This window comes from Polyodon spathula, chromosome 2 (assembly GCF_017654505.1).
Source record: "Polyodon spathula isolate WHYD16114869_AA chromosome 2, ASM1765450v1, whole genome shotgun sequence".
In the NCBI taxonomy this organism is placed as follows: Eukaryota; Metazoa; Chordata; class Actinopteri; order Acipenseriformes; family Polyodontidae; genus Polyodon; species Polyodon spathula.
The window spans coordinates 2,384,573-2,408,530 of NC_054535.1; the positions used below are offsets into that span (position 1 = coordinate 2,384,573).

The following is a 23,958-nucleotide window of genomic DNA, read 5'->3' on the forward strand; positions in this document are numbered from 1 at the left end:
AATAAATAAATAAAAGGTATTATTTGTTGATCCCAAACAAAGTTAAAACACATTTACATAATATATGGATTGCTGCTGAAGGGATTGAGAGAAATGATATTAATCTGTGTGCCAGCGATCTTGATAGTACATGGGCTCCAGCATGATTGGGGCAGGTAAGTTGCATTTTGTTACAGTCCCACACCTTTAAATATTCACCTCAAGATACTGAACAGCAACATGTTTGTCATGAATATTCATGTTGAAATGGGTTCCGTACATTGAAAAAACAATACAGGTTGTGGCCAATTTACTAGGAACATTGAGGCAATGTCATACAATAAATAACTGAACCCCATTGCACGTCACACGATTGACAGAAGTACAGTGGTTTGCAGAAGTATTCACCCCCTGCAAAGTTTTCATATTTTGTTGGCACCTGAGCGTACTCAGCGACACATTCAAATTAGACTTTACATGTAGAATCTACACAAACTACTCCACATTCATAAAGTTAAAAAATGCATATAGAATATAAATAAGTAAGATTTACAGAGAAAAAAACTGATTAATCTCATTTGCATAAGTATTCAACCCCTTTGCTACTGCAACCCTAAATCAACACGGGTACAAATGATTTGTTTGAAAGGCCACAAAATTAGTGAAATGGTTTCAGCCTGAGTGTACTCAAAGTGGTTTAACTTGTAGATAATTTCCTTCAAGTATATAAAGACTTTCAAGCTGCAACTCACATAATGATCCAACAAAGCAACCATGAAGCACAAGGAGCTTTTGAAACAAGTCAGGGAAAAAATGGTATGAGAGGTACCTAGCAGGAGAAGGGTACAAGACAATTTCAAAGGTGTTGATTATCCCTCTCAGCACAGTGAAGTCCATCATTAAGAAGTGGAAGATGCATCATATCACTCAGACACTACCCAGATCAGGTCGCCCTCCCAAACTAAGCAGCCGGGCAAGCAGGAAACTGGTTCAGGGTGTCACTCTGAAGCCAACAGTGACCTTGAGAGAGCTACAAAGTTCTGTGTCTGAGATAAGAGTCAGAGTTCACAGATCAACAATAAGCCGGTCCCTACACAAAGCTGGCCTGTATGGACGGGTGGCAAGAAAGAAGCCATTACTCAAAAAGCCTAATCTTAAAGCACGTATGGAGTTTGCGAAAAAGCATGTAGATGATACTGCAGACATGTGGAAAAAGGTTTTTTGGTCAGACGAGACGAAAATTGAACTTTTCAGTCTAAATTCCAAGCGTTACGTCTGGCGCAAGCCCAACACTGCAAATCGCCCAGTCAGCACCATCCCAACTGTCAAGTATGGTGGTGGCAGCATCATGTTATGGGGATGCTTCTCTTCAGCAGGGACTGGGAGGCTTGTCAGGATAGAGGGGAGAATGGATGGTGCAAAGTACAGGTGAATCCTTGAGAAAAACCTGTTTGAGTCAACCAAGACTGAAACTGGGGAGGAAATTCACATTTCAGCAGGACAGTGACCCGAAGCACAAAGCCAAAGCCACACTGGAGTGGTTGAACAAGAAGAGAATTAATGTTCTTGAGTGGTCCAGTCCCATTCAAGTCCTGACTTGAATTCAATTTATGGTGAGACTTGAAGATTGCAGTCCATCGACGATCCCCAACAAACTTATCAGGAGCAATTTTCCCATGAAGAATGGACAAAAATTTCACCATCGTACTATGCAAAGCAAGTAGAGAACTATCCAGAAAGACTCATAGCAGTAATTGCTGCAAAAGGTGCTTCTACCAAGTACCGACTTAAGGGGCTGAATTTTTCTTTGCTGACGTTTAACCTCCTCATATAAGTGTTCAGTTTAACCACTACAGCTTTGAATAATAAAAAAAGTTTCTTTGAAAAACTGTGCATACATTATTTGTAATTCAACAAAATGTGACATTATTTGTAGGGGGTGAATACTTCTGCAAACCACTGTACATAAGCTTTCAGTAATTGGTTGCTTTCTGAAAATGTGCTTGGAAATGGCTTGAATTCGACCCTAGTCAGAGCAAATGTTCCACAGACTCGTCAAATAGGAAATAACTTGTAATCTGGAATGACCATTGTGTCACTCGTCAAATAAGAAATGTGCAAAAAGACGTTGCAGAAATGACTCCCGACTAGTTAGGGAATGTTGGCAGTGAACAAGATGTGTCACCCATTTACACAAGAGAGATTTGAGGTGGTGGGGTTGGCCACTTTATTAGGATTACCCATTTAATAAAGTAGTTACCACTTTTGAATGTAGCAGATGACTGGGATTGATTTTTTTTACCAACCCACTGTTGAGGATCTACATAAATCAGGGTCTTAGTTTTAATTGCAAGTATCAATTCCCAAGACCTTGATCTTGCCATGTTTACACCTGGTGTACATTCACAGCTGTGTCTAGTTGGGACAGGTATGCTCTGAGTGACCAGACGTCGGCTCAAATTCTGCAGCCCGCAGCTCAAACCACTGAGCTGCTGTACTCTGACCTAATCATGTTTTATAAGCAGTTAGAAACTCAAACTCAGTACACAGTTGTTTTGTTTTCATCAACAGTACGCCACCTGAATGTACGAGAACTGCAAAAAGACTTCAGTCAGTTTACTAGACTCAACAGGAGTAGTTTATTATTATTATTATTATTATTATTATTATTATTTAGCAGGCACTTTTATCTAAATTGACTTACACAGACCTGGGGGTGAACTATGAATCATCATCAGCTGCTGCTGCTGCTGCTGCAGTCACTTACAATAGGACCTCAGTTTTAAGTCTCATCAGAAGGACAGAGCACAAGGAGGTTAAGTAACTATAAAGGTTTTGAGACCTTTTTTTAATTTAAAAAAAAACTCTATGAACATAATTATAGATTTGATTTAACTTTGTGTAACCAAAGAAATTACAAAATGAGATTGCAAAAGTCTACTGGAATCCGTAAGAGTAGTACAGTACTTCATGTCAGACTTCGAAATTTTTCATTAAGTAACAAAGCAGTATGTAATTTAGTATGCTAATGTAACATCATTCAACAGATTTCATTTGACTTTATGAAATGGGTAATATTCATGGGCTTTGTGACAGGGTAGCTGAGTGTTGATGACGTTCCCAGACCAGAAGGCTGTACTATGGGTGAAAAGCACTCTTGTGCACCGTTTTTATTGAACAAAAATGATATAAATATTTTAACAAAAACAACACTGCACACAGAGCCAAAAAAACAAAAAACAAACACAAAACTGACACGTAAACAAATACCGTGCTGGTCTGCCCTACCAATAATTACAACCATTCAAACAATAATCCAATAAAAAGCTCTAGCCACATTCTCACAAGCTGCCTGGCAGAGACGAGCTACTACCATTGCATCTTCCAGACCACATCCAAACCAAACAATAACAAAGAAAAAACATTGTATTTTTAAATAAGACAATATACATTCAAATCATACAATCACATCCCCTGTTGAACTAAACCTAAACTTTACATTTTAAATCATACAGTCACCTGTTTAAATCACCAAAACAATCATATCAATACATTCCCCTGTGGTAAACAAACACAACACAGTTATTTGCATGCAGGGCTTTGCCCTGCCCCCTCTCATTATGTGCAGGGCTCTCTTCTGCCCTGCCACAGTATAAATAAATCAAAAGAAGTTTCAATTGCAATGAAAAGGTCAAATATAAGTTGTTAGATATTGTAAAGGATGATCAAAGGCAGAGGCTTATCGAGGATAGCAGATCGATATCAGATTACTTCTTCAACCTCCACTGCCATCTGCTGAAAACTGTTCAACATAAATTCATCAGAATTGAAGGAGGCTGTGGTTTATTTTTGGTAGACATTGCTAATACGTTTCAGACCAGCCCCCTCTACAGGTGGTGCTTGTAACATGAGTATGTGGCATTTTATCGACTACTTGCATCCATCTGCTTGCCAGCCTTCCCAAAAGTCTGCCTTTTAAAGTAGAGATGAATTTGATCATAAAAATGTCAGATGAATCAATTAGCACCCTTCGTGGCTTTGGGTGCATGTATGGTGATGGTAGAGATTAGGGACAATGGGATCAAATAAGTGAGTCTCAACAGGTGTTAATTCAATCACATGTAACACTGCTAATGTTATTAACTATATTAATAAGGCTTAAGTCTTAATAGGCTGTAGCCACTGTCTTGCATTCAGTGGATGTTCAAATCTGTACCCTGCTGCTTGCAAGGGAAATCAATGTCTGTGTGATGGACACAAGTATCTGTTCTCTGCAGTGCTCTTTCGCTGTGTATAGCTGATCTAGAAATGCTCAATTTCATCTGTCAACAGTGCTTCCATTAATTAGGATGGTGTCCAAGCCATATAATAAATGCATGGCAGGATGGCATGGACCACATGTGCAGTGCTTCCACAAACTTCAGTATTTAACCCAACACCCTATTTGCCACTCAGAATGCCTTTTCTAACCTAAATAACTTTCCCATCTGGGACTTTTGACCCTGTTAGTCAGCAGCCAGAATTACTTAGAAACGTGGCTGATTTAAGAGTGAATTTTGTGAAACTACCATGTTAAGCCCCTTTCACATACAAATGCTGTTACTGAGCCATCTCTGAGATTTAAAAAAATGAAAATTATTTAAAATACCCATTCACACAGCGCAAAATTGCACAATCTATGCAGCTGTAATACCGTCATAACCCTTTCACACAGTCAAAGAGATTGCGCGAGTACAACTTTCAGACCTGCTAATCAGCAGATCGTTTACATGGCAGCGGCGATTCGCCCATAAATTACAGCATCGTGCACCATCCGTTCCATTTGTGAATTCCCCTCCTCTTCATCCCGTAAAGTTAACAATTCCCTAACTTACTCCAGACTCCAATTACTACCTTGTTCCTGATCAGCCATTGTATCTGAATAAAATTAAAGTGTGTATCTCCATCGGTAAAAATTCCCAACACGTCCGGTATACAGTCACGTGGGATGTTGACTTTCAATCCGTGCACACTATAGCACTTCAGTGCCGCATAGTGTTTCACACAGGAGTTTAAACAGTTCAGTGTCGTATCTGAACCACCTTGTGAGGTGGTTCAGAGATGGCATAAAATATGACGACTCTGTAACGGTATAGGCATTTTACACAGACCAAAATGCTGCATCAGTGGTGGTTCTGATCCATCATAACTCGTCTCTTTGAAAGGGGTATTAGTTTCACTTTTTACCCATAAGTGTTGGTTTGACTAATGCAACTTGGACAGCCACTAAATATGTGAATGAACATAAAGTCTGTGCAGATACTCGTATTTCCTAAGTTATTCCTCCTTGTTAAGTTGTTAGGTAATTGAAACTGAATGAAAGCCATTAAATTTCCAGTATGAACTGCCATTTACAAAATAAATAATTAGAAGAAAGTAGATCTAATTTAAATTATATTTATCTTCATACTAAATTGTCATATTAAATTGTACTTCTATATTTACCTAAAATCTAAGAAAGAAGAGTGTTGTCTGTTCATCTTATGGGCAGTTTCATTATGATTGATTCATTTATTAAAATAATTTATTCCTGTTCTGTTGATATTAACATAACTATGTTATGTAAAACAGGTTGATTTGCAAGGTTAAATTGCTATAATAAAATTGTTATAATCAAATGGCTTTCGTTAGTAAGATGATCATTCCCCTCAGGTTTGTAATTGTTATAATCAAATGGGTTTCGTTAGTAAGATGATCATTTCTGCTGTGGTTTGTAATTGTTATAATCAGATGGGTTTTGTTAGTAAGGTGATCATTCCCCTCAGGTTTCTAATTGTTACAGTCAAATGGGTTTCGTTAGTAAGATGATCATTTCTGCTCTGGTTTGTAATTGTTATAATCAGATGGGTTTTGTTAGTAAGGTGATCATTCCCCTCTGGTTTATCAGTTGACAAACGAACCTGAAGAGGCTATCTTTTAGGAATAGATGCTATTTGATTGCCAGTGATTGACACGTGATAATTGTGTAGATGAGGGCAAATGAGAAATAGGCATCTTTTACTTTTATATAACAGGTTTTTAACAGGCTTTGTGTTTAATTTAAACAAAAATTACACTTACATTGTACTGTCTATCTTACAGTAGACTTTTGCAAAGCCATTTTGTAGTTTCTTTGATTACATTATGTTAAATAAAATATCTAAATTATCTTCAAACTTTTGGCCATAGCTGTACATTTTTTGAGATGTGTTAATCAATAAATGTTTAATTGCTGCTCAATTGGAAACCGTTTTTTAGAAACAATGTTATAATGTTATATTAAAAATATAAGTACGAAGTTCAGATTTAAATAGTTTAAACATTGAGCTTCTCTATTTAGCACTTTGTGTTGTAGACCTTGAGGGCTTGGACTCCCTGCCAAATATCCTTAAAGGGTGTAATTAAATTACACCCTGAAAGGATGCAAATTATAGAATACATTAGTTCCCTGTCAAGTACGAAATGTAACCATTACTTAATGGGTATTTATCCCTGTAACCTGAATAGATATAACAAAGACTGCTTGACAGAGCCTGTGACGCAGTCATGGCCACCCCCGGCTGGGCTATTACAACAGCATTTTGGTTGCAAACCAGAACTGCTTGTTACAGTCTCTGTCCCAGAGCCACAGACCCACACCACAACAGCTCGAAGAACTGCGCTTGGTTAATAAGAATCTGCTCTGTATCTCTATCTCTAAGTTGAACAGACAGGCAGTGGGCAGGAACCTTGCTGCTTTAGTGGCTGATGGGGACAAGGCACCACTGCTGGACGCTCCCATTACACCGGGACATACGTTTGGCCCTGCAGATGATGACATGCGGCAGAGCTCTCCCGCTTGCTGGAGCTGGTGCGTCTGCTTTCTAAGTGGCCTCCTCCAGTGCACAGACCAGCACTAGACAGGCAACCAAGGTTCCAGCAGACCAGCACAGCTGGCTCCTGATAAAGCCAGAGGGGGTTTTCGCAACCTATCCGCTGCTATGCAAAGGGGAAACTTGAATAAGTTCTGCTGCCAAGCACAAAGGCAAAAGTCCCAGGCTAAGCCAAAGCAAAGCAGCAGCCCTAGCAATTTGCTGCCACAGGCCCAGGGCCCCTTTTCAGGGAGTCACCTAGAGTACTGGCATCAATCCACCACGGACATGTGGGTGCTCAATACTGTACAGACTGGCTATTCTCTACAATTCAAAAACGGTCCCCCTCCCTTTCAGGGTGTGACTACAACGTTAGTCACGGACCCGTGAGATGCACTGGTGTTGTCTTAGGAGGTGACAGCCCTGCTACAAAAGCGGGCTTCTTGCACGGTACATCCTCATCATATGGAAGAAGGTTTCTACTGCAGGTACTTCCTGGTGTCCAAGTGGGATGGTGGCCTCAGACTGATCCTCAATCTCAGACAGGCCAACCTGTATCTGAGCCGACGGAAATTCAAAATGTTGATGATGCAGCAGTTGTTGCAGTCAATCAGACCAGGTGACTGGTTCACCACGGTGGACTTGAAAGACGCTTATTTTCATATCCCCATAAAACCACGGCACAGGAAGTACCTGCAGTGTGCTCTCCTAGGGACCGTGTACGAGTTCCGAGTACTGCTGTTTGGCCTCTCTCTAGCTTCCTGTGCCTTTTCGATGTGCATGGAGGCTATTCCTGTCCCATTGAGAATCATAGGCATTCAGTTTTCAGAGTATTCAGTTGCCTGGACTGGCTCATTTGTGCTCAGTCTCCAGCGCAGGCAGTGGCTCACACGGAACTCGTCACCGACCACCTTCCATCAGTTGGGCCTGTCGGTTGGATCGGTCAAAAAACCAGCTCACACCCTCGCAGGCAGCCTCCTATTTGGCAGTGTGTCTGGATTCCTTGTCCATGCTGTCCACTCTCTGGGACGACAGAGTGCAGAGAATAGCCGCTTATCTGAAGCTTTTTCAGCTTAACAAAAAGCTCACAGCAGTGACATTTCAGAGGCTTCTGGGCTTGATGGCAGCAGCTTCCCAGACCATTCCTTTGGGTCTTCTGCACATGCGCTCTCTCCAAGCCAGCAGGTTTTTCCAGCCCGCATTGAGCCCAGGCTGCCTGCAGACAGTGTCACGGCACTGTCTGAAGGTGTTTTCCTGATGGACATGGCCTGCTCACCTGAGCTTAGGAGTAGCGCTTGGTAGTGTCGCCAGAAGGGAGGTCATCACCATGGCCGCGTCCAGCCTCGGCTGGGGTGCGTGAGGAATGGCAGGGGTGCAAGGGGTATGGGACCCCCTATGGCAGGTTCGCCATTTAAATATTTTGGAGCTTCAGGCAGTGTTTCTAGCCTTGCAGAATGTTTTACAGGAGGTTCAAGGGAGACATGCTTGTCCAGACGCCTATGAGTGAGCAAACTTACCCCCTCCAGAAAAGCTCACTGCCCATTCCAACATGTGCATGGCAACCTCTTGGGCTTTGTTCCAGGGTGCATCTGTCAGAGACATATGCAGTGCAGCAGTGTGGGGTAATCCCCATACTTTTACAAGGTTCTAGCGACTTAATGTCATAGATCCGCAAAACCCTGCCTTTGGAACGAGAGTGTTAAGGATAGCTTCAGGGTCGGCCCTTACAAAATAAACATAGAGGCGAGTTCTCCCCTAATTTTTTTAATCCTGGATACTTGGTTGTACTATGGTTCCCAATTTTAATGCGCAAGGTGGCTTTGCTTAGCCTGGTAGCATTCCAGCTGGCCTGCAATATTGCCTTGCAACAGCTTTGGTATTTCTACCCATTAGGTAATGGTTACATTTTGTACTTGATAGGGAACATTAGGTTATTATCATAACCCTGGTTTCCTGAAATAGAAGTGTAACAATTAGTTCAAGGTAGGATGCTGTGTTGTCCAATGATTAAAAAAAAGGCCTTGTAACCAGGAGGTCCCTGGTTCAAATCCCAGCTCTACCACTGATTCATTGTGTGACCCTGAGCAAGTCACTTAACCTCCTTGTGCTCCGTCTTTCGAGTGAGACGCTGTTGTAAGTGACTCTGCAGCTGATACGTAGTTCACGCTCCCTAGTCTCTGTCAGTTACCTTGGATAAAGGCATCTGCTAAATAATAATAATAATAATAATAGGACGCTGCATCCGTGTTTGAAGGACAAATGATGATGAGATCTGTGTGTACAGTCACAGGTTTCAGTTCATACATACATATTTTTCAGGGAACCAGGGTTATGATAATAACCTAACGTTTTGTTCTCTCATATTACAGAGTAGCTTGGGCTAGTTTTCAAACAGTGCCAGTTTGTGTTTCAAATTGCTGGCATGACATTTTTATAACTATATAACTAAAATGTTTCCTTTTAAGAACATACTGAATTACATTTTTTCAACAATGTTGATATGTAATGAAATCCTGTTCGCCTGCGGGGCGTATCAACTTAAACCTCCATATCGATCTCCTGGCTGTCACTCAGCAGCGAATGCACGCACCCACACGGCAGACTGCTACCCTGTCACAAGCATTCATACCCTGTATCTTTCTAAACATGGGATTTAGGGGAGCTCTCTAATAAAAGCTGAATCTCAAAACAATAATTGTGTGAATATAGTAATTGTTACAGCTGTATATAATGGTATTTAAAACAGGATTCATTCATCTGACATTTTACCTATCTACACATACTGTGGTCCCAGTGCAGTCGGATATGCGATGGATTACTGTCCTTGATACTGATTAATAACTATCTAGATACAAACACTGATATGCCTTTGGAGTACACTGTACACAAAGACTATATAAGTACTGTAGTCTTGAAGGGTTTATTGTGTTACACGAGTCTTCGAGCTAGGCTTCTCTTTGATCTGTTCTGTTTCTATTATCTATGCAGCGTTTGTAACAGTCATAGCCAGGACCAAACTCAAAGGCCAACTGGGTTTTCACTCTGCTACAGCTCTGGCTAAAGGGTTTGCATCACCTAGAATTTTAGGATTGAGACATAATTTAAAACAAAAACAAAAACAAACAAACAAAAAAAAAACTATATGAACATAATTTAGATCTTTTATTTAACATCAAGTAAACAAAGGAACTACAAAATTATGTCGCAAAATTCTACCGGAAGCCAAAATAATAGACCAGTATTTCATGTTAGATTTTGAAATGTGATGCAAAGTGTTTGTCCAGAGCTGCATATCCTTTTGTGCGTTCACATCTCCATGGGCCTGCTGCTGTATCTTGAAGATTTAAAAGGGCAGCTTAATATAACTCCTTTGTAATAAATAATTAAATAAATACAAAAATAAAGATGTGCAATTCCATATTTATTTTTCTGAGCTTCCAATGACATCTTGGAGTTCCATGTGACCATTGATATTTTAGAAGCAGTTCTGTTGATCTGCATTTCTCTTTGATCTCCTTTAGTTTACTTCAAAAGCTTTTGGCAGTAGCTTAAAATACAATTAAGTTTTTCCTGACATTTCACATTGACTGTTTCTAAAATTACATGTCTGTGGATCCAAAACTTGAAATCTGATTGGGTAAAAATCCTAGACCCAGAGAAGGTCTCCTTTTCACAAAAATTTGGCAAAAAAGAATTGAATGTGTTTATTGATATAGAAAAGTTAAAACCTTTACAATGCATTGAAAATTGCTAGCCTTTCGCCTGGGCCTATACTCACCAACAATCCAGAAGCCAAGGTAATTCTCAAGCAGTTAAATGGAAATAAAAACACTACCCCAGACTGTTTGTTTTAGCATTCTAAAACTAGTAAAAACATAACCCTAAAACTAGTAAAAACAAACTCAAAACAGCAATAAAATGGCTCCTACCTGCAACAAGTAGTTTCTTGCCAGTTATAAAATATTGACCTTTGAAAACATGGGGGCAAACTGAACTGAAGCGATAATGTCCCTTCGTTACCTGAAAAACATTTTCAGTTTCTACAAAGCCCCCTTTCTACAGGTCTTTCCTGTTGAATTTATAAGCAGTAGTGAAATAAAAAATAAAAACAACTCTCTTTGAGTATTTATAATTGCAAATCATTTTGTTAACAGGTTCATGTGTGTTCTTTGAATGCTGTGATGACACCTGGATGACTATGCAGACAAGCAGATCTTATCAGTCAGTATGGAATTAAGACGTAGTTGGCTGTCAAGCATCAGAATCACGATAGGAGATCCAGGGAACATACCACTCATTTGTTGCCAGTTTTGTATTTTTACAACATATCTTTGCATGGGACCCTACCTTAGCAGGCAGCACATCAAACACTTGAAAAGTGGAACTTTGATCCAGCACTACATGTGGCCAAACAGATTTTTTCTTTTTACGCTTAGTTTGTCGAAAGCTCTGATCTCCCTGTTTGAACTAACACTCGACCAGAAGAATGTGTGTGTTTGACGCTGCCACACTGTGATACCTTGATGTGCCGATACAGGAGATTCCCTTCCAGGCCTCTGATGCTTATCTTATTTGCAGGTGAGCGCCCCTACCAGTGCCCTCACTGTGACAAGGCTTTCAGCAAGAATGACGGATTAAAGATGCACATTCGGACGCACACAAGGGTAGGCAACATGCTCTTTTGTTGTTGGCATTCCAGCGTTAAATGTTTGCAAACTACAACTGAACTGTATTGACGATTTTATTCCCTTCAGTTCCTAAAAGTTTTTTTTTTTTTCTAGATGTTCATGGAAAGACCTTACTGTAAGAATGCTATGTTGATATGTTGATTACAGCGAATTTAACACCTTGCTGTTTATTTTGATTTATTATGTTAAAATAGAGTGGGGAGGGTCAGGGAAGGGGGGCAGACATATACAGTACGCTCATTTACTCATGTGGTCTTGCTGTGTTGCATGTTATGCCTTTCTCTTAAAATATGTTGTCATGTATTTTGTGTCTGCTAAATGCAGCTTATAGTTTTACATTTCAAGATTAAAAGTGATTTGAGAAACAGTATATAGTTTCGTTTAGCAAAACAGGTTCAGTTTTCTTCATTCCTGACATTTTGTATTATCTCACCAGCATTGCAATCTCTTTTCAAAATAAGGTGGGCAGGTTTGTATTGACATGTTTAACAAACAGCCTTGTCTTTTTAATTCCGTCCTCTCTCCTCTGAATTCTAGAATGTCTTGTATAGAATTTTGTTTTTTCTTTTCAATTTGTTCATCTGTATTGTACATTGCAAAAAAAGACAAAAATATGTACAATAACATAAGCTTTTTAAAACAACAATACCCTGATGCGTACACTGCCACAACTGTTCTGTATTACAATATATGACTCTTTTTAGACACAATGGTGAACAGGCATATCATACATTAAACATTAGATTTTTTTTTAATAAAAAATCAAATTGAAATCAGAACGTGGTTTACTTTTAAAACGTTACATTTAAAAAGGCCTTAAGAAGATTCGGTTGAAACAATTAAGCTAATCATCTCCACTGCTAATGGTTACAGCAGTGCAAACTAATTAGGAAAGAAGGTTTTATGAATTTTATTTTCTTCAGTTGTCTTGTATATTTATACTCAAATATCTGCATCAAAGGCTGTTTAGAATGACTTACCCTATTTACATTGGAGTGGTTTCTGGCTGTCTTAACTCATGCCAGTGTAAATAGTTTTAATTAAAAAAGGAGTAATGTTCAAGGGGAAGGCTATTTGCTACTATGATTAATTCAATGTATTGTGTAGTTTGTACTGAAAGAAAACGCGTTCTGATATGTTTTGGTGCGTGGACAGTACAAATACAGTACTCGGAACAGGCACCTGAAGGAGTTGAGAATGGCTGTCAGTAGTACTGCTGTACCACTTTTATACAGTGCATGGTGGGATACTGTCGTGTTAAGTCCTACAGTCCGTTGCACTGCTAGGAACTGAAACCAAATTATTCTAATAGTGTTTGTACGCAATAAGTCTGACTAAACGGTACTTCAGTGTGGATGTTTTGAGCTGGATTAATTAAAATGTTTTGTCAAGATCGGTTATATAATGTGGACAGGGCCACAGAGTTGTCTGAGTATTTTAACAATTTCCAATATGCAGTATAACTGAAATCTTATAAAGAAATAATTGCAGAAGAACAATTGATTTTATGCACCATCATTTTAGAAGTCATTTATGTGCTGTAAATGTTTGCCAAAATAAAAAAGCGATAGGATTTGACTTTATTTTTACATAAAAATCTCTGAAAGTCTTTATATAAATGTTATACTGTATGTAGATGTGCATACTCATTTTAAATATTTAAACACAGATGTTTCTAAAGTTGAGATTTTAAATTTAAAAATGACCTTAAACTTGAATGGACAAAGAACTAATATTCTGTGTACATGTTGTGATCCAGAGTAAGAATTCACTTTACAGTGCAATCTTGTACAACGGAATTTGAAAAGACCTCAAGAGCATTCATTGCCTCAAGTGCACCTGGTTTGAGGTACAGTACCTGAGAAAATAAACAGGGGAGCAGAGCCCCATAATAGATTAGACCAATAGGTAGGTACAGTACAGTACAAAGGTGGAGGTGCAAAGGGATGGGCAGGAATCAGGTGCAACAAGGGTCAGTTACTTGATAATTTCTGTTTTATGATTGGTTTACATCCTGAATTAGATTGTGTGTAGGGGCAGTTTCAATACTTCATTTTGCTTGTTGACTATATTGAGAACTTTGCAAATGCCATACATAATGTTGGAAAGCAGCGCCCCCTGTCTGAGCTCTAATCTATTCACTTACATTTTAAGTGAATAGATTTTAAATGTAAATGCTCACATTTGTTTTATTAAAATGTAAGCAGTATAGGAACTTTAGGCAATACTGGTTATCAGACTTAGACCACTTGATTTTATGAAAAGAGCATCACAATTTAATGTCATTTAAAACCTCTGGTAGAATTTGAGTGGAAAGGTTTTTAAAATATTCTCACATTTAGTCTTTGAAATCTGATGCCCCTTAATTTCAGCCAGCTGTGTTCTGTGTGAATTGGCTACTCATCTCAGCCGGGGTGGCTATGTTGACTATGAAGTCTGTTCAGAAAACAGAGCCAGCATTTGGCTGACATTAATTAGCCCGCTGTTTCCTGCAGGACCCTGCATGTTAACTGTTAAAACAAAAACTACACTACACTACGTGTGGCAACTGTTGCTTCTGTGGCTGCTGTCATTGCCGTTGTCCGTCATCAGCACATCTGATCTACAACCCATTCACAAACTTGCTCAAAGTCAGCTGGCCTGTTCTGTCACAATTCAATTCTGTCTCATCTAATCTCGCGAGAAAATGACTCATTTTTATGACGTATTATTGTTGACATTCTTTTTACTATACACTTCCTAGCGCTATGCCACGGGAACGATGTATCATTGGTTAATAAAGGGCTAACAGAGGGAGAGGCGCTATTAGTTGTAAGACTGAGCTGAATTTGACCGCGCTTAAGTTCCAGGGATTTCAGTCACAGGAGTCTGGCAGTATCACTGCAGTTGTGTGTTTTTTCCTGACTGTGAGCAATGCCAAACCAGCAGCAAATTAAAAGAAAAAGGGAAGAAGAGCTGGCTAAAGCGTCAGCCAAGTGTTCCAGAATTGCTGTGATGTTCAGGGAGGAAATGGGTGCACAATAATTTGCCCCCAGTACTAACATCAGATAATAATAATAACCGCTGTTTCACCGAAAATTCTCACCACCTTCCAGTCCCCTCTCAAATGTTTAAGTAGTGAGAATTTGGTCTAGTAGTTGTTCATTTTATACTGTACATTAATAAAATACCATTTCATTTTAAAGACTAGAGCAAATTACCACAGTAGACATGTCAGAATGTTCCATAGGACGCATTTAATGAAGTAAAGCGATCTGTATATGGATTTGTGAATGTCCTTCAAATATATGTATGGTATGTAAAGTCTGACATTACCTGGGAACTTTTCTATTTAATATTTACATGCTCCCACTAGGGCAAATAATTAGGTAGTATGGCATTCAATTTCATTGCCATGCTGATGATACACAGATCTATTTTCAGACTAAAGTGGATGTTTCGTTGGCTGTTTCTGTACTTGATAACTGTCTGACTGATATAAAAACATGGATGTAGCATTTCTTGCAGTTAAACTGTAGCAAGACAGAGGTCATGTTGTTGAGTTCATCACATCAGGTCAGGTTAGTCCAGCCTCAGAAGTTACTAACCTAGGTGTGAGGTTCGATTCCACTCTGTCATTTGAGGCTCACATTATGAATATCTGCAAAGTGTCCTTTTTTCACTTACAGAATATTGCACGCCTTAGGGCAACTTGTGTCTTTGCCTGATGTGTATTAACTAATTCATGCTTTGCTTGCTGGTGCTTCTCTAAAATCAATTAATCAGTTGCAGTATGTGCTAAATAGTGCTGCACGGTTTTTATCAAGATCAAGGAAGCGTGAGCATATATTGCCAATCTTAGCATCATTACATTGGCTACCAGTAAAATTCAAAACTACAAGATCTTTATGCTGACTTTTAAGGCTTTGCATGGTCTTGGACCATCGTATGTCAAAGACATGCTTAACCTTTAGTTGCCACAGCGGAACCTGCTGTCTGCTAATGACTCTAATGTACTTGTGCCGAAGACAAGGCTACGCGCTACGGTGACCAGGATTTTTGCTCGATTTGCTTGATGGCCCCCACCTTTGGAACAGTCTGCCTTTAAATTTGGACTCAAGACATATTTTTATCAATTGGCTTTTTTTGTAATTGTGCTTATTGTTTTACATGTATTTTTCTATTTTATTTTTTTTCTTCCTCTGTTGTTAAGTGATTTTGTGATTACTGCAGTGAAAGGAGCTATATAAATAAAATTCATTATTATTATTATTATTATATATTAATTTACAGCTTAGTAAAAATCACCTATCGTATAGCACATTATGCAAATATATTCTATTATCATATGTGGTATAATTATGATATTGTTTTAATAATAATAATTATTATTATAAATTATTTGCTTAGCAGACACCCTTATCCATCCTTTATCATTTAAATTTTTTGACAAAAAATAATCACTTCCATATAGCTTTTTTTACATGCAGTAATCCCTGCTTAGATAATGAACACTATAGGCTCGTTGTATTTCTTTTTTTGTTTTATGAATGAGTATGAAATTGCTTTGGTGCCCTTGGGTTGTCTCTTTGCCCCCTATAACTGCCTTGGTGCCCCTGGCTTTTCATGCCCACCAAAGGCAATATTGCCTTGCCCTTCTTGAATTCCGATTCATGCCCTGGACGTGTAACGTTATATTTTTCGGAACCCCACTACTTACATTTTAAATCAAAGCTTTACATTTGTGATTTGCTGTTGTTTTCTTTTAAATTTGCTAATTATTTTTGTGGGAATTCAGATTTTTATTGGACATAAAATGAACATCAGTACATATAAGAATATATAGAAACGTTTTGAAAATGGTTCAAATGTATATACCACTAAACTATGACATACCTATGCATTACTGTTTTCTTACTGGGTTAAGTACCAGTATGTGTAAATAGAAATGATAATGATAACTACTTAGGTCTTCCAAAATTACTGCGTCTATTAACATTGTATGTGCATTATATTCTAATACTTCTAATATAGTGTAGTATATTTAGCAGAATCTATACCTAGATTGCTAATTGGTATGGAGAACATGTTTGTAGTCACAATAGGCTGATGTATGTTGTCACTTGCAGAGAATATAAAAGCCTTGTCAGATATTCCACTCCCTTGACTGCCTTATTTTCTGCTCGGCTCAATTTCACTTCATTGTGGTTCCAGGAAAAGCCGTACCAGTGCTCAGAGTGTAAGAAGGCCTTCAGCCAGAAGCGAGGCCTGGACGAGCACATGAGGACACATACAGGGGAGAAGCCCTTCCAGTGTGATGTGAGTGACAGATTTACACAAAACATGCTTTATTTCATTCATACTCTACTGCTTCGCCCAATCTGTTGACAACATACATACTTACAAATTTATCTTAACAAATCTGAGAAGTGAGGGAATTGCATTGTAAAATATCAAACATGCTTAAACTTTGTGAGCCGACTGATATTGATCTGCCTGATGTGACTGCCTGAAGCCATCGATTCATAACACACTGCCCGATGTGACTGCCTGAAGCCATCGATTCATAACACACTGCCCGATGTGACTGCCTGAACCATCGATTCATAACACACTGCCCGATGTGACTGCCTGAAGCCATCGATTCATAACACACTGCCCGATGTGACTGCCTGAAGCCATCGATTCATAACACACTGCCCGATGTGACTGCCTGAAGCCATCGATTCATAACACACTGCCCGATGTGACTGCCTGAAGCCATCGATTCATAACACACTGCCCGATGTGACTGCCTGAACCATCGATTCATAACACACTGCCCGATGTGACTGCCTGAAGCCATCGATTCATAACACACTGCCCGATGTGACTGCCTGAAGCCATCGATTCATAACACACTGCCCGATGTGACTGCCTGAAGCCATCGATTCATAACACACTGCCCGATGTGACTGCCTGAAGCCATCGATTCATAACACACTGCCCGATGTGACTGCCTGAAGCCATCGATTCATAACACACTGCCCGATGTGACTGCCTGAAGCCATCGATTCATAACACACTGCCCGATGTGACTGCCTGAAGCCATCGATTCATAACACACTGCCCGATGTGACTGCCTGAAGCCATCGATTCATAACACACTGCCCGATGTGACTGCCTGAAGCCATCGATTCATAACACACTGCCCGATGTGACTGCCTGAAGCCATCGATTCATAACACACTGCCCGATGTGACTGCCTGAAGCCATCGATTCATAACACACTGCCCGATGTGACTGCCTGAAGCCATCGATTCATAACACACTGCCCGATGTGACTGCCTGAAGCCATCGATTCATAACACACTGCCCGATGTGACTGCCTGAAGCCATCGATTCATAACACACTGCCCGATGTGACTGCCTGAAGCCATCGATTCATAACACACTGCCCGATGTGACTGCCTGAAGCCATCGATTCATAACACACTGCCCGATGTGACTGCCTGAACCATCGATTCATAACACACTGCCCGATGTGACTGCCTGAAGCCATCGATTTCATAACACACTGCCCGATGTGACTGCCTGAAGCCATCGATTCATAACACACTGCCCGATGTGACTGCCTGAAGCCATCGATTCATAACACACTGCCCGATGTGACTGCCTGAAGCCATCGATTCATAACACACTGCCCGATGTGACTGCCTGAAGCCATCGATTCATAACACACTGCCCGATGTGACTGCCTGAAGCCATCGATTCATAACACACTGCCCGATGTGACTGCCTGAAGCCATCGATTCATAACACACTGCCCGATGTGACTGCCTGAAGCCATCGATTCATAACACACTGCCCGATGTGACTGCCTGAAGCCATCGATTCATAACACACTGCCCGATGTGACTGCCTGAAGCCATCGATTCATAACACACTGCCCGATGTGACTGCCTGAAGCCATCGATTCATAACACACTGCCCGATGTGACTGCCTGAAGCCATCGATTCATAACACACTGCCCGATGTGACTGCCTGAAGCCATCGATTCATAACACACTGCCCGATGTGACTGCCTGAAACCATCGATTCATAACACACTGCCCGATGTGACTGCCTGAAGCCATCGATTCAAAACACACTGCCCGATGTGACTGCCTGAAGCCATCGATTCATAACACACTGCCCGATGTGACTGCCTGAAGCCATCGATTCATAACACACTGCCCGATGTGACTGCCTGAAGCCATCGATTCATAACACACTGCCCGATGTGACTGCCTGAAGCCATCGATTCATAACACACTGCCCGATGTGACTGCCTGAAGCCATCGATTCATAACACACTGCCCGATGTGACTGCCTGAAGCCATCGATTCATAACACACTGCCCGATGTGACTGCCTGAAGCCATCGATTCATAACACACTGCCCGATGTGACTGCCTGAAGCCATCGATTCATAACACACTGCCCGATGTGACTGCCTGAAGCCATCGATTCATAACACACTGCCCGATGTGACTGCCTGAAGCCATCGATTCATAACACACTGCCCGATGTGACTGCCTGAAGCCATCGATTCATAACACACTGCCCGATGTGACTGCCTGAAGCCATCGATTCATAACACACTGCCCGATGTGACTGCCTGAAGCCATCGATTCATAACACACTGCCCGATGTGACTGCCTGAAGCCATCGATTCATAACACACTGCCCGATGTGACTGCCTGAAGCCATCGATTCATAACACACTGCCCGATGTGACTGCCTGAAGCCATCGATTCATAACACACTGCCCGATGTGACTGCCTGAAGCCATCGATTCATAACACACTGCCCGATGTGACTGCCTGAAGCCATCGATTCATAACACACTGCCCGATGTGACTGCCTGAAGCCATCGATTCATAACACACTGCCCGATGTGACTGCCTGAAGCCATCGATTCATAACACACTGCCCGATGTGACTGCCTGAACTGCCCATCGATTCATAACACACTGCCCGATGTGACTGCCTGAAGCCATCGATTCATAACACACTGCCCGATGTGACTGCCTGAAGCCATCGATTCATAACACACTGCCCGATGCGACTGCCTGAAGCCATCGATTCATAACACACTGCCCGATGTGACTGCCTGAAGCCATCGATTCATAACACACTGCCCGATGTGACTGCCTGAAGCCATCGATTCATAACACACTGCCCGATGTGACTGCCTGAAACCATCGATTCATAACACACTGCCCGATGTGACTGCCTGAAGCCATCGATTCATAACACACTGCCCGATGTGACTGCCTGAAGCCATCGATTCATAACACACTGCCCGATGTGACTGCCTGAAGCCATCGATTTCATAACACACTGCCCGATGTGACTGCCTGAAGCCATCGATTCATAACACACTGCCCGATGTGACTGCCTGAAGCCATCGATTCATAACACACTGCCCGATGTGACTGACTGAACCATCGATTCATAACACACTGCCCGATGCGACTGCCTGAACCATCGATTCATAACACACTGCCCGATGCGACTGCCTGAACCATCGATTCATAACACACTGCCCGATGCGACTGCCTGAACCATCGATTCATAACACACTGCCCGATGCGACTGCCTGAAGCCATCGATTCATAACACACTGCCCGATGCGACTGCCTGAAGCCATCGATTCATAACACACTGCCCGATGCGACTGCCTGAAGCCATCGATTCATAACACACTGCCCGATGTGACTGCCTGAAGCACTCAATTCATAACACAAAGCCATCAGTTTCCCTACTTATGAAGTGACAAGTGGACATCTGTGGAATCCATTATTTTAATGTATTCAAACTATTGTACTTCATAAAAGGGAACCCTTCAAAGAATGTGGGAGTCATTAAAATGTGCACAGGGATGCTTTTTAATCTGCTTTTTTCTCAGATTTACAGTAAAACCTGTGGACACTGACCACCCAATGGAAGCTGTTTTTATCCAGGTGGTCTTTGTATAATGATGATGCTACAAAGAAAATACAGTACATGCATGGGGATTCACCATGGCCACAACATACAGATGTGGATGTATTTGCATTACTGTTTTATTTGCAGAGCATTTAAATATCACCATCTCGGAATACCAGATTAACAAAAAAAAATAAAAATAAAGTCAAACACTCAAAAGGCAAAAATGTATTATAACATTTCTTACAATAAAACTATGTACATCCTTAACTGGCTCAATCCTTAGAATCCAGGCATACAACTGCAGCAATTCCTCTGCTCCTGAAATTATTTGTAACGGACAGTGTCTTATTTATCATCAGTGCATTACAATTTACATTTTTCTGGTGATCCTGCTGGTTAAGAATTCATTTGAATTATTCCAAAAACCTTTAAAAAGTTTGCATAATAATAAACATGACATTTTCATTATTTAAAACACAGAACACATATGTTATGCTTGCGGATGATGTGAAGACGCACAACTATGCAGGCATTTGAAAGGCTAGAATTTCATTTATGCTGTAATGTTTTTTCAAGATGCAAGGAGGAATGTTGGTTTGGATGGAGCAGCCATGGAACATTTTCATGACAGCAGTTTAACCCTGCTGCTTTACATTGATGGGCTAAGGGCTGTGTCCCAGTCATCGCATTCATTACCCTGGTTAAAGGGTACGATTCATAGGCAATGTTTTCTGTAAATGGAGTGACACGCTGCAATTCTGTCATGATTCCAGCTTAAACTACAGCCCACAGGATACTGGATACTTTATTTGTAGTTGTGTGGATAGCCCTTTTGTTTGTATGATTTCAGAATGGATGTAATAGTTCTGCTGGGGCAATATGCATTGCAGAAAGCGTCGTATCTACAAAGTCTTAATAAGGATACACTATCAACTATGAATGCGGTCACATCCCGGATGAAAAGAGTTCAGTGTTCTGGTCTCAGGTGTTAGAGGTAATTGATATGACATGCATTGATGGAAGTATTTCCTGCATTTATTGATTCTTTTACTTCTATACCCACAGGTTTGTGATCTGTCCTTCAGCTTGAAGAAGATGCTAATTCGCCACAAGCTGACTCATAATCCAAACAGACCCATGGCAGAATGCCAGCTGTGCCACAAGAAGTTTACAAGAAATGACTACCTCAAAGTACATATGGAGAATGTGCATGGCGAGACAGACAGCTAAACCTGGGATTCAATGCAGCTTTCAAGATGGTACAAACATTTTTGTGAAATGATAAGCAAATGAAAAACCTTGGTGATTAGAGAGGGCACAGTTATACCTTTCAACCGGTCCAAGCAATCCCCAAAACTACTATTGTCCACACCAGCCAATCCTAGATACTTACAATTCCAGTTTTTGTTTTTGGGTAAATAACATACCCCCCCAGAAAACCCCTGGACACATATCCCCCCCACTGACCCTGTCTCCTCTTCCTCATATAGTTGTGTTACAGCAAATTGCTGTCTGGTAATTGAGTTACAGTGCACTACTGTACCATAACAAAAATGGTTTAGCTATAAAAAGATTTAAAAGGCAGTGCTTGCCATTGTAAGTATTGTATGTTCTTTTTAGGTGCTGTGTTTTTTTTTTTTTTTTAAGTGTTAAATGTTCAGAAATGATACAAGGGTATGAAGTGCTTAATACCAGTATACTGGCATTCCGGTTGTCAGCTGAACCACTGCTGTTCAAATGTAACCCCTCACAGGATGCTGTCTTCACTGGGTTAATCCATACCTCGATTATCATTTAGCAGCAATCATGCTGTTTGCTTTTGTACCGTGAAAGATTTGATTATTGCAGTTTGGTACACATGGGAATGCCAGCATCTCCATTTGGAATGCCTTTTTTCTTTTATTTCTAGAAATACCAAATGTATACATTGATCTTGAATACAAGCTTTTGCTACTGGTTTGAAACTGCCTTGCTGTCATTGCCTCTGAAGTGCTGGTTTCAGGGATGTTCTTCTGTGGGAACGCATTTGGACTCCCATGATCTCCTGTTGATTCAATTAATAAAACCAGTACTCTCCTATATAGCTCTATTTTATCAAGTTAGGATATATTGTGTAGTGTTTTCCAAATATTTGTAAAATGGAAAGCATGACATGAGCGTTATTGTTTTATGTTAAAGAAATTCAAGCCATCTAATGCATCATTCTTACATGCTATGCATTTCAGTACTTGAATAAAGGTTGGTGATAAACCCTGGTGGCTTATTGAAAACTTGCTTATACAGATAAATGGCATCAGAGTTTGTCAGCTGAAATTTAGCAATTCAGATGTTCAGAGCCACCAGCGTTTAACTTCGTTTTATCAGCTGGGAGTTGTGTATTTTATTTTTTTTTCAAAATGAAATGTAACATTTAAAATATTGTACCCTTTGTCAAAGTAGGAATTTTCTATTTACCGTGATAGATAAACCTGTTAATAAATGGCAGGATAATTTGAGAAAGACTGAAACAAGATGTACTATTATATCTTTTATATCTAATAAATTGAAGTTACATTAACATGTTTGATATGCAAATGTAATTGTATTTTACTCTGTATGTTAGCAATACACTTTCAACTTTCTTTTTAGCACTGATCAGCTCAAGCACATGTTGGAAAACCATAAATAAAAACATTGGTAAAACATGAACCAGAGCAGCTTACTTTTTTAAAACTGTGATGTCTCTTATCCTTTTGTTTCATACATATCCTGATAAACAGCCAGTGAATGCATTAGTTTGATTGGACAATGGCATGGGTGAAGCAGAGACGCTGATGAAAGTCTGTTTTGTTTACAATGTACTGGAAGGACTTGTGTTCAAATTACTTGATACGGAGGGGAGAAAGGAGAATGCAAGTGAATATAACCGAACAGAAGAGCCATATTCAACTAATAAATGTGGTTCTGAGGGACTGGACCCGACAAGTGAGGAAATAGTCCAGACTTACCTGAGGTTTGTGAGATTATCACTGTTATGGCCGGACTCCCAGCATACTTTTCTTAAGTTGCACTGTTCAGGACCAGGCAGCAGTGGGTCTGAGTTGGTGCAGTGCTTTGTTGTTGCATTATTCTGAAGTAGATCTTTGTCTCTTCAATGTGTATTTTGACTTTGGAGCAACTTCTTTCGGTTGTTTTGCTCCTATGCTTTGGAATTTACTCCCAAGTGATACTAGATGCATTTGTATTTTATGTCTAGGTAAGACTTATTTTTGATAGGGCTTAAACTAGGTGATTTTTGATAGTGAGGAGCTATAAAAATGTTAAGTGGTTGTATGAAGTAATCTACCTGGTCTGTAATGCCCAGCATCACAGATCTATGTCAAAAGTATAATGTAATAACTTAAGAGGTACATGGTAAACTATAGTATAATAGCTCTGTTTCCCACTAAACAGAAACTGATGATCTCTGAAAAGTAATCTGTACAACAGTATGTTGTTTTTTTTGTGTT

At 40.2% G+C, this 23,958-nt stretch overlaps 1 protein-coding gene across 1 annotated transcript in view; it reads left to right on the forward strand.

Annotated features, from left to right (window-relative positions):
* Positions 1-23,125, forward strand: part of LOC121329057 (PR domain zinc finger protein 5-like) — a 90,052-nt gene extending 66,927 nt beyond the window's left edge. The window contains exons 14-16 of the mRNA XM_041274345.1: positions 11,427-11,512; positions 16,730-16,834; positions 21,536-23,125. Of these exons, the coding sequence (XP_041130279.1) occupies positions 11,427-11,512; positions 16,730-16,834; positions 21,536-21,700 (356 nt within the window). The 3' untranslated portion in view covers positions 21,701-23,125. The remainder of the gene's footprint in view (positions 1-11,426; positions 11,513-16,729; positions 16,835-21,535) is intronic.
* Positions 23,126-23,958: the final 833 nt, after the last annotated feature.